The sequence below is a fragment of the Neodiprion virginianus genome, chromosome 2 (genome assembly GCF_021901495.1).
Source record: "Neodiprion virginianus isolate iyNeoVirg1 chromosome 2, iyNeoVirg1.1, whole genome shotgun sequence".
NCBI classification, from domain to species: domain Eukaryota; kingdom Metazoa; phylum Arthropoda; class Insecta; order Hymenoptera; family Diprionidae; genus Neodiprion; species Neodiprion virginianus.
Window position 1 is genome coordinate 13,049,351 of NC_060878.1, and position 19,806 is coordinate 13,069,156.

General features: G+C 35.4%; 1 protein-coding gene across 1 annotated transcript; it reads right to left on the reverse strand.

Annotated features, from left to right (window-relative positions):
* Positions 1–5,014: 5,014 nt before the first annotated feature.
* On the reverse strand, positions 5,015–18,451 carry LOC124299317 (gustatory receptor 5a for trehalose-like). Its single transcript, XM_046752458.1, has 11 exons — positions 17,984–18,451; positions 14,933–15,000; positions 10,748–10,880; positions 10,529–10,647; positions 10,213–10,407; positions 9,476–9,585; positions 9,203–9,373; positions 8,629–8,783; positions 8,218–8,380; positions 7,975–8,064; positions 5,015–7,631 (listed from the first exon to the last, which is right to left on the reverse strand). The coding sequence occupies exons 1-11, from the start codon at positions 18,088–18,090 to the stop codon at positions 7,524–7,526; spliced, it is 1,419 nt and encodes a 472-aa protein (XP_046608414.1). The 5' UTR covers positions 18,091–18,451; the 3' UTR covers positions 5,015–7,523.
* Positions 18,452–19,806: the final 1,355 nt, after the last annotated feature.

Genomic DNA, 19,806 nt, shown 5'->3' on the forward strand with positions numbered 1-19,806 from the left:
GAGACATCTATAAAGCTAATATTTGCAATTACAAGCTTATGTTATATATTTTCTTAATTTAAATATTATTATTCCTATTATTATTATTGTTATTACTATTATTATTATTATCAAAATGGAGCCGATACAGAGTAATAAACGAGCTTGTTTAATTATTTAGGTACAGCTTTATTTTAACTTATTTCTTTATTGAAATTGTAATTCAATTTATGATCATATTTTTTTTAATGCAACACAATACAATTAAAAATAACATAAAATTCCGGGTGGCTGTTTTTTTTCTTTTTTTGCTTCAATTTTGTTGTTAAATATCTCAATTTTATCACGTATAATAATAATAAATAAATTACACCTACTCATTAAATATATTATATATTGATGATTGTGTGTTAGTTTAATTGTTAATAAAATTTGCTCGGGTATTATTATTATTATTATTATTATTATTATCATCATTGTCATTATTATCATCATCATCATTATTATTATTATTATTATTATACAGTGGCAATTAATGTAATTTTGACCTAGTCTTTGATTGTGCAAAAAAAGAAAGACAAAAAAATGAAAATATATTTTGGCATCATTGTTGCTTTAGATAATTAGCAGTAGCCACAGCAATGTGATTATCAACGTACAGCTCACATGAAATGAAATGAATTGGGGAAAAAATGATTTAAAAAATTAATACGGTAACCGTAAATTCAATATTATTATTATTATTATCATTATTTTTATTATGTGGACCACATAACGTGGAAAGCTAGGTAATGATTTACTCTAGCTAAGTACTCGATACGAATGAAATCAATTGTAACGTACCTACCTAATATTATTATATTATACATATACATACATATAATTTTAGATTAAATATTAAATTTGTCCATTGTATCATGTACTGAGAGAGAACAAGCAAACAATTCCTGTCCAATTAGAACAATACCAATATTATTACGAATTACTCATACATACATACGTACATTCATAGATAGACATATATATATGTATGTATGCTTTTATGTATGTATAAGTAAGTATATATATATATATATATATATATATACGACTAACGAATGAAATAATTATTAATTAAATGTAATATTTATTATAAATACATAATTATTATACATAAGTCGCCTACGCGGTGCAACGATCGCTTTTCTCAAATCGGGTCGGATCAGATCGGATAAATAAGCCGGAGTTAGCACTTGAAATACGCGCCGATTCACCGTTAATTGTTAATGCTATTACTATTATTATCAGTATAAATACTATAAGTGATTTGTTAATTATTATCCTCGTCATCATCCGTAACTGTTGATTGATTATCATCTTATACATATATTTGAATTCGGGCCGATCGGGTGGAGCAAACGTTGCGCTGATGTGGTCACTGTCCATTTTGGTAATCAAGGTTGTTGAAGAAATAACACGTATACACCCATACACACACACACAAAGACTCAAACACATTTTCACACAAAACACATAAGTATAACATATACTAGCTTAAAGCAAGCATAATACCTGAACGTTGCAACCATTGCTACATGCGTGTCTGCGCAGGTGAAAAACTGAGGAAATAATAAAAAATTTATTTCAAAAGTTATATTTTATTTATTCGAATTCAAGCCAGCGTTTATTTCAACTTTTCGGCTGTAGATTGAGAAATTAAGGCTTGGGTCGATTTTAATCGTTTCTCGATATTAAACATGTTCTTCTCAATATTAAGTAGACTCGGATAAATAAGATAGTGGTCAGCTCGTAAATTCTCGAAGACGAGAAGGTATTTTGCAATTTCTCATATTGTGAACGTATATAGCGTGAAATAACGACGTAAAAGTTTTAAAACGTCTTTTGGTGGCAGCTAACATTTCATAGATGGTGCATAATCAACAATGGCCGTAGTTCAGACGCTTCAAATTTTGTATCAGCTCAAGAATCAGTTTTAGCACTCAGCAAGTAGCGAGTGGTATTTCATGCAAAAATTAGACAGTGGCAACAGAGCCCAAAACACCAGTTCGCAATATTCAGGTGAATCCTTTGTGCGAGACTGGCAAGATTGAACTAAGCTCAATTTTAGTACATTGCGATCTGCAAAATAAGAGAAACAGAAAATGGGAAAAAATTTTATGTGCAAATATGTGAAAATTTCTGGTTTAAATTATGAACACGTATTTATAAAATCCCCAAGATTTGTGATATATTTCTATCTTGAGAGTAAAGTTGAATTAACGGCGTTCACCACTGATATCAGATTGCTCTGTCTGTGCATTGGAATACCTTCACGACTGTTTTGAATTGGTTCGACTCCGTGGCGTAGGAATAAAATCGATTGGTGAGTATATCTTCGGATACGTAGAGGGATTTTCTGTCTGTCAGACAATTATTTGGTAGAAAGAATTGTTGAGATCTCCGTATGTTTTTTTTATTTAACCGCTTGTGCGTCCACTGGTGTGAACTTGTTTTTTCTGAATTGTTTTCCCGAGCCATTGGAAGTTCGAATAATGTGTAATTCCTCAATTTCATTCAAAAATAAATTATGAAATACTTGAAATCTGATCGGTTTCAAGCGGGTTTTGAATACTTTTCAGTGAAAACCACCGGGGTCGCAATTAACAGATTTGAGCTTCTTGCACGACAACGCATTTAGCATTGGCAGCTGTTGAAGCCCTATTCCATCCCGTGATTAAGATAGTGTCCATTTCTACCATAAATTTTAGTATATAAATACTTATATACACTCGCATATGTATATGTAATCGTCGATTAACCTGTTTTTACCCTAACTAGATTCTCAGTTTATGTGTATGTATATATATATATATTTTGAGAAGTTTGGATATTTTTAAAATCCGTACTAATGAAATTTGTCAACACGAATTATTGCATAATATGTATTCAAACACATTATTATAACGAAACACGATCGAATATTATTGAGCACATATATTCATTCGCTATATATTATGTATAGAGAATTTATTAGCAATATTGAATGTAAAGTAGTTGCAAATTTATAGGATCCAAAATTAAACTGCGTTCATGGTGTAAATGGTGAAGTCAGATTTGGAACACGTTTAAGCCTAAAACTTTGTGTTCCAAAGCCGAATGCTACACTAATTAAAATTTCGAGTTTTTTTTTCATGATCTGTACAAATGAAACTTTGTACAAATTCTCAAAGCATTTATTGATTTTTGTGGCTTTGTTGCAATCAAAATAACACGAACGTAAATGGTCAGGTGACCGAACTCTCACTTAAGGATCTTCAATGTATAAAGAATATTATAGTATATAAGTTGGACGGTCTCGTTTTCGTTGCATGATTACTGATCATAAAGAGCGCTGAAAATTTTGAAACTAAATTTTAGAATGTTAGGCAATGCTGTAGACATTTTTTCTCTAGAATATAGATTGTTTCTCATGGTTATACGTGACAAAAATGTATTAATAATTTGTTTTTAACCCTAATCGGCCACTGGGGACGAATTTCACCCCAGACATTTTCCAAACTTCTCGCAGAGTTCAGGAATAGACTTTCATAGTTTTTTTGCACCAAATAAATTCTGTAAAAAAATTGTGTGCTTTTTTTTCCATTTTACCTCAACTTTGACGATGTTTTACAATATTTAAACAACCAATTTTGGTTAGGAAAACTATGAGAGCTTTTTCTACGATCCTTTATCAATGACTAGATATTTTTTTAGATTTTTAGAACTCATTGTCGAAGCAGGATATCACTTTTTGGAGCTGGGGTGAGTTTTACCCTGTGTAACCGTTATGCGATTCTACTGAGGTTAGACCTATTAGGGTTAAAAGAAATGTGTAATGATTTAATCGGAGAAAACGACTATCTTGTATTTCACCGATAACCGAATAATATTTTTATTTGTATTCAGTCGTGTCGTAGAAGAATATGGTGCCAGGCCGACTAATCAGCTGATAAATTGAGCCTCGGTTTCAGCTAAATAGTGGAAATATGAGGAGGTACAAAACTCTGTGTAAGCAGTTGAACTTACCTTTTGTTACATCAAGTTGGGAAAGAGTGAAATAAACGAGAAAACACAAAGTTTATTTGTTCATTTCAACTTTGTGCCGCTTGAGTATGAATCCTTCGATATTTTGAATTTCAACAATATTGAATATACGTATGTATAATCATGGGAAACAATTGTTTATAGCCTTTAGGGCATGAAATATCGGTAGCTATAGAATTTACCTAGGCCAGCAGAATATCTTATAACATGTATGTATATTGTAAGCCGAGCAATTGAACATAGTATAATAGCATTATTTTTTAAAGAGCCAATATTTACGCGGACACAGACGGAGCATCACCAAATCAACATGTATTATTATTACTGCCTTTATTATCATTATTATTATTAGTACTATTACTACTACTACTACTACTACTATTATTGTTATTATTTATAGAGATGAAAATGAATAGATACGTAGCCTGTACGCTATCCACTGTATTGTGAAATATTACAATTGACTTGACGTAGTAATCATTGATCGTAAACAAAAAAATGTATTCTGTAAGAACGATTCAAAATTACCGTAATTATAAGGTGTGTAAATTTTAATTTTTATGACTAATACAATAAATATTATTTAATGCTATATGACGGATAATACATTCAACTATACCATTATAGGTATATATTTTCGCTGGAATAAAAATTTGTTGTGATCCTATAAACGCACTGCAAAATGGTTAGATGTTAGATTTACAAAAGATCCAGGTTGAAGGACTGTAACAAAAAAAGAAATGAATTCACTCAAAATATGAACGGGTTAAATGTAAGGGAACACCGAACATGCAGTACACAGGTTGAATCTACACACCTATAAACGACTATCAGTGGAAGATACCAAATTCCCAACACCACAAGTTTGTACCAGGATGATAAATTCGCTCTATAACAGCAGAACGACGCAATTCTACACATAAATTGCTCCACATTCAAGTTATTACAGCTCTAAATCAATCCAGATACGTTTTAAATCAATTTTTATGTCTGAAACGATGATGCCGGTGCTTGATAGAAGGAAGTGGAAGTAAAGTAACCTCAAAATAGAAGTACCTGTATAAAATGTTTAAGAGAGAGTATGCTCTGTTTAATTGTTAAAGCAGAATTGATTTATTTGGGTAGAAGTACAGAAATTTTCCTCTGTTTACACATGCCTGCATACACCATAGGTATGTCATACTTAACAATTAAATTTTGCATTGATGTTTAACTTAACGAAGAGTAAGTTAGATTGAGGCGATGCATTGGGTATTAGAGGGAAAAAGAGTATATAGATATTATTAGAAGGATCCTTAACCTGTGCATTGGAATGATCAGCTGATCGTTTTGAATTGATTTTACTGTAAGAAAGGGACAGAAAACACCGTGCGTGGAAAGAAAAATATCGTAGATTTTACATATCCTGTGGTGAATATATGGAAAGCATTTTTTTTAGAGTTAAATCTTCAGCAATTGTGGCACGATTTACAATTCCGATAATAAGAGTTACAAAATCAATGGTAAGAGTTACAATATGCACGGGTAGATTTACCACAATTGATGTAGATTCGACTCCAACAAAATGTTGTTTATATATTCACTACAGGAGATATAAAATCTACATAACATTTTTTTTGCGTGTAAGCTGTTGGACTCTTATTTTGTGATATTGAATTGATCCAGAGTAACAGAGAGGCGAAAAATGCTCCGCCACAAGATGGTGGTTTCTGAATTTAACTACCATAAAATCACTTTTATCAGAGCTTTTTTTAACAAAGTCCGTGATGAGCTCTGCAAAAAATGCCAGACAGGTGAATCGGGAGCTATTCGGATCTCTATTCTGATCCTATCCTCTTCATTCGGTCTGCATCTCGACCTATACATAAATTTATCTATACGCATAGGATTCGAATAGGTCTGGAATAAAAACCGGAAACAAAAACCGTAGATGATGTTGGATAGGTGCATCCGTGCCTACGCGGAAACATCCGGCATACTATGCGGTGTTTGTTTCCCGTCACATTTATTTCCGGACCTATTCGAATCCTATGCGCATAAATAAGTTTATGGATAGGTCCAGACGTAGACCGAACAAAAAGGTAAGGGTTCGAATATGTCCGTATAGAGACCAGACCGATACACGAATCCAGAATTTTTACCAGGAAGAATTGTGCCGTAAGGACGTGCCAACACGCTGACATTAGTTATTAAAAGTTTAGCGCACTATTCGAATCACAGTTGAAAACGGTGTGACGTAAAAGACAGCGCATGAAATGTACAGGGTGAATCTTCTCTGCTGTTGGATGTTGGAGGAGCTCCGACTCCACATATTCGTACTCGCCGCGTCACAAGAACAGTGTGTGAATATCGAGCGAATTTCGCACGTGTGCTATAAGTGTGGACGTAAACAGATGTGGAAGTACACCAGGATCGAGATTACGTAATTTCTCTTGTCACATTTCCTACCACCGAGGCATTCTGATCCGTTTGCAAAGTTTAGTCAACTAATCAGCATGCTTGGATGGTGGGACATGTGAAAAGTGAAATTGCGTAATCTTGATCCCCTTATCGTTAATCACGCATTATTATTGCGACTCGAACTAGTAGAAATAAAAGGAGGTGGAGCCTCACCAGCTCAAAATTCCATCCTCATCCAGCCCCGGAGTAGATGAAATGAAACGTTTTTTGTGATATTACAAATAAATAGAATTATAATCCTGAGATATAGTTGTCACATGAATGCTTAGTGAAACTAACGTAACTTGAGTTTCAAATAACGATTGAGTGATATACAATATGTGACGTATTCATTTTGAACCAGACCCCACTATGGAGTACTAACATATTTTCATGCAACAAACTATGACGTTTGGAACAAAAAGATTATCGCAATCACCCTGATGACAAGAGGCACGAAGGACCAATGGGTAGGTTAGAGCATGTTTACGTCCACGCACTTTTTGGTTGTTCAATGGTTCAGCCATCAAAGTCTGCCATTAGTTATCGAATACGAATAGCCAATAAAAACAGGTCATGCGGCGGCATGACTCTGATTAAAGGGTCTCTACAGTTCCCCAAGTAGTAGATGAATAGAATGGTTTCTAGAAAGGATGTGCGGCACTGGCTTAAGACTGCCTCGTATACCTTAATTAGATTGAAGAAATAAGGAAATTAAGATTTTGCAGTAAAAAATTATAGTTGGCAAAGCACAAATTACTTATACACATACACCACAATTAGTGATACATTCAACGTTGGGCGGATAAGTGAATATACAAATTAATCACAGATTATATGTACATGCCTATACATATAGCAGGGAATGAAGTTGTTACAAACATTCGGAAATCAGGACCAATCAAGAAAGAGTGTAACGTAAATGAGAAAAATTCTTTTCATGTATGTAGAAGTGCTGAAATACAGATTTGGTATAAATGTATACCAACTCTACACTGCGGTGGAGAGATAGGTAGAAGCAATTCTACGGTTTAAAAAAGAAGCTACTTGACTTCGCAAGCTTCAGTGATGTTCACGATCGTTGAATTGGCGTTCTGCATTGCATTGAACTGAACCAGAACCAGTTCGTAGGTGACTATCGTGCCAGCCACCTGCAATATTCCCAAAAACTGCAATAAACTTTAGGCAACATATCGTCCATTCGACTCATTAGCTGTTCGTTTCAGGACAATTCAATAGTACAAAGGCACAGTGAAGTATCGCGTAAGCTGTTCAACTGTCATTCTATGACACTGAGTCGTTTTACATTAAAATATGCTACGAAAGACCACTTTTATAATCAAATACGATTGTAACTATCACAGTCGGTTAACGATATGTACTGCCACCGGATGGCGTCTTTTCGATTTAATAATCCCGATAAATGAACCAAGAACTGTCTTTCTACCAACCGTGAAACGAATGTCCTGGAATTATACTTACTGAAGTACTTACTGTCAGAATAAGCCCTCGCGTGATCGCGAAGAAGTTCAGGCCAGTTAGACCGATCCGGTCCGTGGTAATTTGAGTCAAAAACCTCTGAACCTGTGGATTGTTCTTTTCAAAATTAATCGCAGTCGCTTATATTTTTCAACATTTAGCTCGCCGCTGACTGATTCGCATTCGCAGATTGCGGCTTGTGAATTATAGCGAAGACTCTCCGTGTCTTCTTAGAGAGTAGAGTATCAATAAGCTTACCTCGATGGAGTAACTAGTTGTGGAAACGCTGTAGAGGATTGGAGACGGTCGAAGAGACTCATCATTAACGGCTGCAGCGTACAAAGAGACAGCTGCGGTCCTGGCGAGTAGAAAACCGAAGGAGAAGCTGGTGTAGAGTGTTTGCGGAGTACCGTGCCTCGGTCTAGGAAAAAATTATCGTTGAAACTACTAAACCGTGTCTTAAACTAGGAACAATTCATCAGTACACTTTTTCCTTTACTGCATGCATAACTTATTGTTAGTTTGTCAAAGAAAACCTTGGCAGATTGGTAAAATCGTCCATTTACAGGCTGATGACAAGGTCAACGCTGCATATTTGTCGTCTATGAGGGAAAATTAGTTACAACTAGTCAATACGTGTAGTAAGGCGTTTTGAATACTCTGACGTACTTGAGAGAATTCAGAAGTTGGATACAGATGAAATAAAGATTGGTGGCAAATGACAGCAGAACGATGTCGGAAATGTTGGAGTCGACTCGCCGCGTGAGATTGGCTAGACGATTGTAGTTTTCTCTGGCCTCGGCCCACCACCAGTCAGGCATTGCCTTTATAATTAAACAATACTGGTGTTCCAATTAATTGGCAACAATTGAGATGGTAAATTTGTAAGTATGAGAAAATACCGCAACTGATTGAATAGCTAGTTAAACGGGTGCCCTGGTCGATTTCGACGTTGTCGTATATATTTCCAGATTTCGAAGTCCACATATTTTAGACGCAAAAAAACTTGCCAGCCCGATTCTATACTCACTTCGGAACAAAAACACTCCAACGCATTTTCATTCGATGCAGAAATAAAGAACTGGCGCGGATTCTACCAATTTACTGTTGTGATTTCGTAGAAACAACCGCAAAGGGGTTAGCCTTGTTTCTAGCGAATTTCATAGATCAATTCACTTTCATAGAATTCATTACAGAATACTTATACTGGATATCGCTGAATTTATTTAAGTAATCAGAATACCTTTCCTCTGGTGGCATAAAGGTGATGGTTCATCTGGCGAAATCGAGAAGCCAAAGCGAAGCTTACCAACATCAGGAAAAGGTCCATAAAATTCCAGGAAAAGGTGCTGATAATGTTTAAGCATTGGACCAGAACACCCTTCCACCAATTGTAAGGCGTCAAATCGAAGACCTTCGCAGATAAATGGAAATGAGTACGTGAGAAACAATGGTGCAGAGAATGAGAAATCACAAGTTCATCATTCGAGATCATCAGATAAATTATCATACCTACCTGAGGAAATTGCGACTGAAAATATGTCGCAACAATGTCTGTATCCTTTCGGAGAGCAGCGCACTCTAAGGCACTCGCATAACCGGCAATAATCGACAGCACATGCTCGACTGAAAGGTGAATGACGAATACTTATGTATGCACTATAAAAAGGTGTAATTGAAACATCTTCGCGAGAAAAAATGTCTATAAATGCTTCATTAAATCGTGGTAAAGGGGGGGAAAAAAGCAGTTGAAGAACTTGAATATCATTTACAATTCATCGAATTTGAAACAAAGTTGGATGTTTTAGCAGTAATTGTGCACATCGATTTTTTACAATGTTGTTCAAATCGCAACTAAAGCGTAAAACTTGTTATTACGGTGCATAGAAAAAATTTGGGAACACGTGCCAAAAGCGTTTTCTGAACGCAATAGAACAGATGCCAACAGATGTTTATTTTGTATTCAAGAATGATTGAAACGAAAATTTCTCAGGTCACATGACAATCTACGAATCAGTTGTAAGTACATGAATAGATCAAAATGGCATCGCACTGAGTGATCAGCTGATCATTGTAACTGAATAATATGAATACAAAGAGACAGAAGACCCGATACAAATGGTTAGACTTTTTTTTTTCTTATCGAGTTGATGAAGATCGAAATACTTGTATCAAAACGACTCTTAGTATTAGATAGTAATATGAGATTGTTTTGCAATAGCTGCAAAATTTAAATGTTTCATTGTGACTGACCTAAGGCTATGGTTATGGTGACACCAGCCATGAGAGCAAGTCTGGTCTTCAGTTGCATTCTCGTCGATGGCGTTGGATAAATGATCATTTCGTTTTCCACCTTTTCCCAGAAGCGTATAAGACATGGCCACCGCGTGGCGAGTCTCAGAAATAACGCCATTGTAATGCAGGCAGCCCCAAAGAAGACAATATTGGCTATTATTGAACAATTGTAGCGGTCAAACTTCGCCACTATATCAACATTTCTCAGCTGAGTGTAATATTAAAGCTTTCTTCATCAAATCTATGGACGATTATTAAGTCATTATATAATTACTTGTCTTCGTTGCTGTTATCCCGGAATGCGACACTCGAACGATACTGCAGACTGTGAGTATAATCGCACCCGTGAACGAAATGATGAAATATAAGATCTTAGGACTTTTCCAGGTGAATCTGAACAAAACAATGAGGGCGGTTCTTCAGCAATTGGTGTATTTATCGGAGTGAAGGTATTTTTATTAAATAATGCGATAACCTGCCGGATTGTACTTACTTTAAATCAGAAGAGTCTGGAGACCGAACGCCAGAGACAGGTAAGACGGCGAAACATTGGGCCATCAAGAGAATGGGCCCAATCGCAAGATGGAATCGGTTTTGGTCTTCTCTCCACTTATTCTGTGGCATTACTGTAGTTCACCGTAAATAAATGCGATGAAAATCATTCTCATTTATTCCATTCTAGTTCCTTAATGATATCGTTTTTAAGTTCATAATTATTGTCTCTATACTTTGACAGAGCTCTGGCCAAATTTCCAACTGACAAAGAAAGTATCAGACCTCCGGATCACGGATTCTGCTCAAACTTGCAGGAGTGTTTCTTTGGCCTTAAAAATGAAGTCTCTCATGTTCCGTTTAATGTAATGGGTCTTTTGACGCTCGCTATACTTCATAAGCTACCATAAAATTCCATTTTCGACGAATTTGTCAGGCCTTCGCTACTGTTCTGAATTGATCCAGTTAACTTGGATATATTAGTGAAACTCTCGGTCGACCATGAAAATTAATATTCCATGCAATAATTCACCAATTAAATGATACCTGATGAATTCCGAAAAATTACGCACTGCATCTTTCCTGCCGATTCGAGATTCCAGCGGCGAGGCGCTTCAATGGCCAGCTAATAACTTCACCATTTTGTGATAATTGATGATAGGTAAATTTTTCTTCTACTGTCCAAATGTGAGTTAAAATATGCTCGAAATTTTAAAAAGCTCCGTTAGTTATCTCCCATTAAAAAAAAAAAAATCCGACATTCAACATTTCGCTTGAAAATCATCGTATTTGATTGATTTAAAAGACAAAAATAGGTATGTGTACTTTTCCCGATCTTTCATATCGCAGCATTTACAGAATCGGGTTTCCACTTTGAACCGCCATGGAAGATATTTTTTCTCCATTATCTAATTTTATTATTGACTTTTTTTCGGTGCTACTTGAATATTTAGCTATATAATTATTCATGCTTTCAGTTTTTAACCATTTGTATACGATAAGAGTACAAAATGAATAATTATAATCAACTATTTTCATGTAAATTAATAACACAGAGCTATGTTACTATTTGTGCACGGTGAGTGTAAAGTTCTTATAATATTTAATGGCAATTGTAATTATATTTACTCTGAAATTTTTCAAACTTGTCATGCTTACAACGATTTTCGGTTGTCAAACCAAATTCCATTATGGCAACTGTCTGTATATTCTTCATCCAACGGCGAGGTCAACGTAATGACGAATATCGTAAACGGCGATATTGAAATCATATCTGCGGAGCTAAACGAGAGCGTAACGATAGACTGCTCATGCATGACCATGATATTCTGACTGAAACAGCATTCATAGCTTTGATTTGAGCTCGCTGAGTCCTGCCAAGACTTCGGAAATAACATTTGACAATATTCAATGAGATTCATTGCTTACTACTTCAATTTCCTCATTGAAACCATATGAAAATACGTGCTGACAATCACAAATCATACATTTTGACATACAATTGGCTGAAACTTCCATCATAACCAATTCTGGAATAAATGCATTCGTCTTTATGAACAATAATACTTTAAAAACCATTTTAAAATCGTTTTACGTGGGGTTGGTTTGATAGGGTGAGGTTCAGGTTCGCTTTTGCAATTAAATATTTGTTACGCTACTCCTCAATACAAAAACTACAAATGCCAAAAAATCACGTACCAGAATAACTAATAAAGTCCTGATTTCCACTATCTTCATTGGTTCAGATATGCCTGATCAAAGAATCGTAAAGGCCAACAACACCCACTGTTACGGTACAGCACGGGATCGGAACGGCCTCACCTGGTTGCGGAATACCGTCGCATACCGTCTCATATCGTCGCACATCGTCGCACATCGTCACCAGGCGACATACGTTATGGTACTTTCAGTGTAACGTAGTAATAAGCCCGTTAGGCGTAAAATGATACAAATCGTTCATTCCGCTATAACTCTCACTTGTATGAGACCAAAGATTACTCACGATTACCATTTCGGATTGCCAAGAATCGAAAAGAATTCAACTTGACTTGATTAAAATTTTTTAATATCAATTTTAAACCGAAATCTTCAAAAATGGAACGATTCACCGATTTGCCTTTGAGTATTGGGATCAGCTGCGATAGTAATCGTAAGAAACATTTAGTCTCATAGAAGTGAGAGTTATAATGGAATGATCGTTTTGCGCCTAACGGTCTTATTACTGCGTTTCACTAAAAGTGCCATACGTGCGTTTCCTGGCGGAATTGTGCGACAGTATGCGACGATATGCCACAAAGAGAGCGTTGGCTTTAATACAAGTACGCGTTCTCAATAGGGCTAGTGGGGGGCTTCCGATTCGTGGAAAACCGCTTCCCTTCTTGTTTCGTAGGGGCCTTATTGGGAGGGTGCACTGCAAGTACCCAGCGATAGTGTGCTGACGTTTCAACAGATCTAGATCTATGCAGACAGCATTCTACAATCCATATATCGATGTTGACGGTCGCATGCATGTAGATACATTTTTCTTGGTTTCGCACTAAAATCATGGATTGGCAATAAAATAACCAGCCTGATGTTTTTTCCGTTTCTTCTTCCTGTTACTGCCACCGCAGTTGTGGCGTGTTATCACCAGTCATCGCTGATCACTGTCAATATAGAGATCAGTGCGTGTTACTGTGAACAATAGTAAAAGAAAACGTTTGTGATAAAAGTAGCGCATAAATGTATAAATAAACAAAGAACGTAGTGCCGCCTGTGAATTATTGTGAGATTATTGTCATTTCGCATTTTCTCACATTCGGTAATTTCTATATTCAGCTATGACGCATAATCCTCTGATTAAAAGACGGACCTCAGCAGAAATACGTAATTTCATCGAACCATTGCGTTAAATGACTAAAAAAATTCTTAAGTATTTATCAAAAAGATAAATTTATTTTATGTGCTGTGAAAGTAGTTATAACGTAAGTGTCAATATAGTTTCAGTGAAAAATCGATTCCGCGTATTTATTCGCAGAATTTCGAAGGCCGTTGTTGAGAATATTGAATAGGACGGTAAATGAGTTGCTGAATGTATTGCCCAGGATGACATGAGAGATGTTTAAACTTCGGAGATGGAAAAATTGTGCTAAAGCTTGGAATCATTCGGGTATTTTATTAAACAGTAATAAGTGTGAAGGCGAAATCGCAGTTTTTTAAGGCACTTCAAAGCAAATGTAAGCAAACTGTCGTATTAACTTCTCGTCTCATTGCGTTATTTAATTGACATACCAACCAATACCACCCATATTCTTATAAAGCGATATGTAATATAAATCCATGCTCGGTTTCCTTTGCTTTGTTTATGCATAGCGTGCGTCCGTCTGGCTGTGGTGACCAAAGTGATGTATAATTCGTTATGATAGAAGTTTCAGCCATTTGTGTACCAAAATTAATGGTGTGTGATTGTCAGCAGATGTTTCCATGTATTTTCAATGAAGACATTGAAGTAGTAAACAGTGAATCTCATTCAATATTGTCAAATGTTAATCCCAAAGTCTAGGCGGGATCCAGCGAGCCCAAATCGAAGCTATGGACTCTTTGTCAGTCAGAATATCGTCATGCTCTCGTTTAACTCCGCAGATACGTTTTCAGTACCGCCGCTTACGATGTTCGCAATTCCGTTGGCCTCGCGAAGTAACAAAGTTCAAATATAGCGAGTTATCGCATGGAATCTCAATTTTCATGGTTGACTGAGAAAGATTCACTAATATATCCCAGTCTGCTGGATCAGTCTAGAACAGTTGCGAACACCTGATAAATTTCTCGAAAATGGTATTTTATGGTATGATTTATGAAGTTTGGCGGTGACGAAAGGCTCGTTGGGTAGAACGGAGCATGAGGAGCTTCGTTTTCAGGACCAAAATAAAAACTCCGGCAAGTTTCAGCGGAATCCGTTATGCGGAAGCCTGAAACTCTCTTTGTGAATTACATTTTTTTTTTCTCTTATGAAATGGTCGAGACAGAGTTGGAAGAAATCATTCGGAACGGGGTAAAACTGGAGGTGAAAGCAGAAATTGGAACCCTATGATGCAAATTCGTGAGGTTGAATGGATGCCTGGGTCAAAATGAGATTCTGGGTAGAAAGTAATACTGTGCGATTAATCGCACAGCACTAATAAAAAGCAAAAGAAAGTTGTAAGCTCACCATCGATGGCTATAGCGTCAGCTTTTGTTGAATCGTCTCTTCCGAAAAAAAAATCTCCACCGAAAGACCTTAAAATGTGAAAATCATTCCTAGACACGTATGCGTTACCACTCGATAAGTAATAACTTTATTAGCAAAGAAAAGAAAAAAAAAAGATGGAGCACATTGCGAGCACTCATTGTCGGTGCATTTTTCTGTAGGCCCAAAATGTTTTGAGATTTCAGTTCTGTCTGGTACTGAAAAATCGAGAAAAAAAAACAAAAATCCAACGAACGTTATTATAAATCGCTGAAGGAAAAATAAACAAAAATTACAAACAAGGTAGTCCCTGTTATATATATATATATATATGCGTAATGCTCAGAGCTGTACGTATTTGCATGTGTAACATTTGCTTCCACGACACTTATACTTGGCTATCTACAACTGACGATGAGTGTGATTAACGAAACGCGACAGTTCTGTATGTTGTATGTACGTCCAACCTATGACTAATACTCAATGAAGACCTGCCATCGGTTCTCTTCATATGTCGGTAAACATAAAAAGGGTATAACATATAAGGTATCTGTGAAATTTACAAAACTGACAACTACGCCTCTATCCCCCTATAATCAGCACCGGAGCATATTTTCTGTTGCGAATAACAATCAACACATATATAGTCCGGAAGCCAGCGTAAAAAAAGTAGGTTCATATTGCAATCTTCTACAGAATTGATTTTCTTGATAAAAAATGTTTGGCGGTGTCCCCTAAATGTAAATTTAAGCTGGCGAAGAGGGGGGGGGAGTTGAATCTCAGCTGCCATCTTGGAAAATACGTTTTATGAAATATCTCGTGAACCGTGTATTGTAGGACAAAATCAATACGAATTGTTTGCGTAGATAATAAAATTGTCCACAACTTTTAATTGAAACTTTTTTCTGTATAGTGCACAAGTATTTTTTTTATAACGTGTCAAAATTTTTTCAACACGGCTATCGTTAAATATATAGTGATCGGTTGATGAAACAGTAAAAATGGCGATGATGAAAATTGCAGAACATGAAATTTTCAACAGACTTTATTTCAAGTTTTTTTCTGTAAAATTGCGCTATAACACTGTAAATGCTGAGTTTACGCACAATAGTGACGAGATTATAACGCCGTTTAATAAACGACGTAAAATAACGCGTCAGATTTTTTTATGAAAATAACGTTTTTCATTTCAAAAAAATACTTCGCGTTTATTGAAATCTATTATCCCCTTCTCCACCTTTTCCTTCTCATTATTATTATTATTATTATTATCAATTTTTATGATGTAACGTAATGTACAAACAACTGTATCTTACTACATTGAAAAATTTTAACGATAAGACGTTCTTCCCATACAAATAAGAAAGATCTATAAATTATTAGTAGCTCTTCACACTATTTGTGATTTTCATAGATTCACTATACAGTATTATCATTTTCCTGAACACTTTTTGCCGTTTTATGTGTTGCGAAATCTTTTCATTGTACTACGAGAAATATTTTCTCTGATAATTCACGCGACGCAACGTTTACCAAGTCATAGCTCTAGAACTATAAATTAGACGGAAATAAGTTTACAATAAAGTTTATTGAAAATTTTATGCTCTGCAAATTTGCTTCTCACCATTTTTTCTGTTTCATCAACCGTTAACTAGTATATATACATTAATATATTTAGCATTAAACATGTTAAGGAAAATTTGGCGAGCTATAATTAAAATCCGATGGATTATACAGAATGGAAATTCAAAGAAAAGTTGTAGAGAATTTTGTTATCTGCGAAAATCATCCCTATGGTTTTGTTGTATGTCGCGCGGTTCACGAGATGTTTCATAAAACGTATTTTTCAATGTGGTAACTGAAGCTCAACCCCCTCGTCCCGCAAACTTGGATCTACATTCAGGGGATACCCCTGAACATTTTCCAACAAGAAAATCAAATCTGTAAAGGATTGCAGAGAAAAAGTACCTGGCTCTTGGACTGATAAATTCGTCGATCAATCAACGGTAATCATTCCACACACGCAATTCCATATAATACAATTTGTTACCCGCATAAATAATTTTTTTCTATCTCGAAAACAAAAAAAAAATACTTCATTATTTAATAAGATAATCGTTTGTATAAAGCAATGTTCAGATTATCAAAATATCGTTGAAATTAGTTTCCCAGATTGCAGGAGAGAACTTTGTAAATAGATATAGTACGAGATTAAAAATCCTGTTGCAGGAATAGAACAAATTTGTGTTTTATTATTTCTGTTTTTTGGAGTACGCAAAGATACTGCACAAAAATGTTCTGCACGAAACAGTTCTACAGAGTATTATATCCACTCAATACTATTCCACATAAGAAACGAACACAATATTATCCCGCACAAAATTATGCAACACCATATTATCCTACACAAAATTATGCTACACGATATTATTTTACTCTAAATTATCATGCTTAAAGCGAATGTATAAAAAAATATTTTCAACGGCTAAACTTGATACGTGTGAACTATTTTCGAAAAAAAAATGTAACTCAAAAGTTGTATTCGTAATTCGACGAACGATTTTATTGAGTCGCTTTGAATACTCGTAGGTTGATTTCGTATAGGATAACAAACGTATTGTGCAATTTTGTGCAGGGTCGGTCTGTGCATGTAAAATCGCCGCGGTGCATACTCTCAGCAAGGTAGATGTTACTCCTTAGTCGATTGTAAAGAAATTTCGACACGTTCTTCGAAACTCATTTATACACCGACGTAAGTGAAAAATCTAGAAAACAATTAATGAAATCTTGCCTAGACGAATATTTTTGCAACACATACGATTATGCGCAATGAATTCGAAAACAATTAGCCAAAGGAAAATGAACAGTTTGAGCGGCGATTGCATAACAACTGAAGCGCTGTTTATTTTGAAGGAATAGTCGTCTATAATTTTTTTTTTTTTTTTTATGCCAATGTGATTTTTTTTTACTACATTAGAGAAACGAATGAAACTCAAAGGATAAAAGACAATGACCAACGTAAACAGAACTCACTCGATTTGAACGAGTGACGGCTTTGCAGATTTCCATGCGGCATTTTGAGGTAATCCTGTCCTGCAGCTCCATTCGATGTTTTCCACATTACCGCCGCGCCTCGCCATCCATTCGCTGTCTATTATCAGTAAAAATTTGACAATGAAGTTATTTCTCGTTTCTTGGCTGTCGATTAATCATTTGCTCACTTGACTGATTTGTTTCTTTCATGGATTTCTTGAACGAAAAAAAAGAAAAACGTATAAAACCGCGTCGATGATTCTGTCAAACTTAATGCGGGCATGAAAAACGATACGTCTATTACGCACACCAAAGATTTGCTGAGCTGTTACTCCGGGTATCAAATTGCTCTTGCCTGTTATACGCCAAGGGTCGCGTGCTCAGAACTGATTATGAGCTCGGAGAAAACTGCTTAAGTACCCGAAGCTGGCCAGTGGTATTCAACCCGTCATTTACACGGGGTTGATTAAGAGTGAACTATAGGTGTTTCGGCCTTAAGTTCTCAATTTCTATAAATTGGCTAGTTGTAAAATGATGCCTGATCTACTCTTGCCGTAATTTTGTTTATTTTGAAGTAGTTTTCGGTAGGTAACAAGAGCCGGAAATCATCTTTGAGCAGAAATAAAAGTTCAAGTGGCTTAGGAGCGGCCATGTTGATTTTCCACCGTATTTGAAATCCGTCTGACGATTGTGTTGGAAACAGTTTTTAACCTCATGTTTATTGTATTTGAGATCACCTACGAGCGGCTATCATTTTTGAATATTACACGTACACGTACTCATACACAAGACTATGGGCCAGATTAAAAGTTTCCTCGGCAAGTTGCACGATCAAAGAGCGATAGCAGTGTTTACCGATGGCCTATGATACAGTGCTGTTCCATTAGACGCCTTTAATAAGTACGTGGGGCATCGATAACTGCTGAACGCGCGATAGCGATCTGCTTATATAGCATATACATGTATATTATATACTCTTGAGAGGTAAACAAACCATAAAAATCAATTTTCGCACAACTTCGAAGTGATATGAATAAAGAACAGCTGTCAATTATTCCTCGTTCTGTATAAACATTTATATGTGTAGCGTTCAAACCTATACCGCATGGGAATAAGTCTGTCAATCTTGTGATTACCATAAGGTTTGATCAATCCATTTTTTTCCTTTCAAATATATTTCATAAAATTTATCCACCTGTCTCTTCTTCAGAATATGTCTCGAAATTTTAATCTGATGTTTTGAATCATATTTAGCACATGTCACGGAACACAAAATTATTTGTGAAATTTAGTTGTTGAATAATTTTATAACGATTATTTCGAACAGGATTTAGGGACAATCAGATAATTTGTTATTTTTAAATAAAATTCGGTACATTTAAAGTCACGTACAATTCAATAGTTGGTTTATGTACAATTTTTTAATTTATTTTACAATTATATTAGCAAAAAACTGGGATTTTACAAGGTGGGGTTAAACCGGACACTGTGCTAGACTATTCAAATAGCTTAGTCTACAGTTAATATTTTGATTACATTTTATTTCTATTTATTCCTAACGTGATACTTCGACACTATTTTCAACGAAACAGCACTTTAAGCAATGCTACTTCAACAGTCTGGTTTCGCAATAATCTCATTTTCAACTGTTATTAGAATGAAATATGTGTCTGTTCTTATTTCAATATAACTACAGTAAAAAATAGCCGACAAGTTATGTAAATAATAAATACAGTGTTTTCCCTATTTATCCATTTTTTCGGAATATTATTTAAATAAATAAATAATTTTTCTCTATTTACGATCACATTTACATACATATA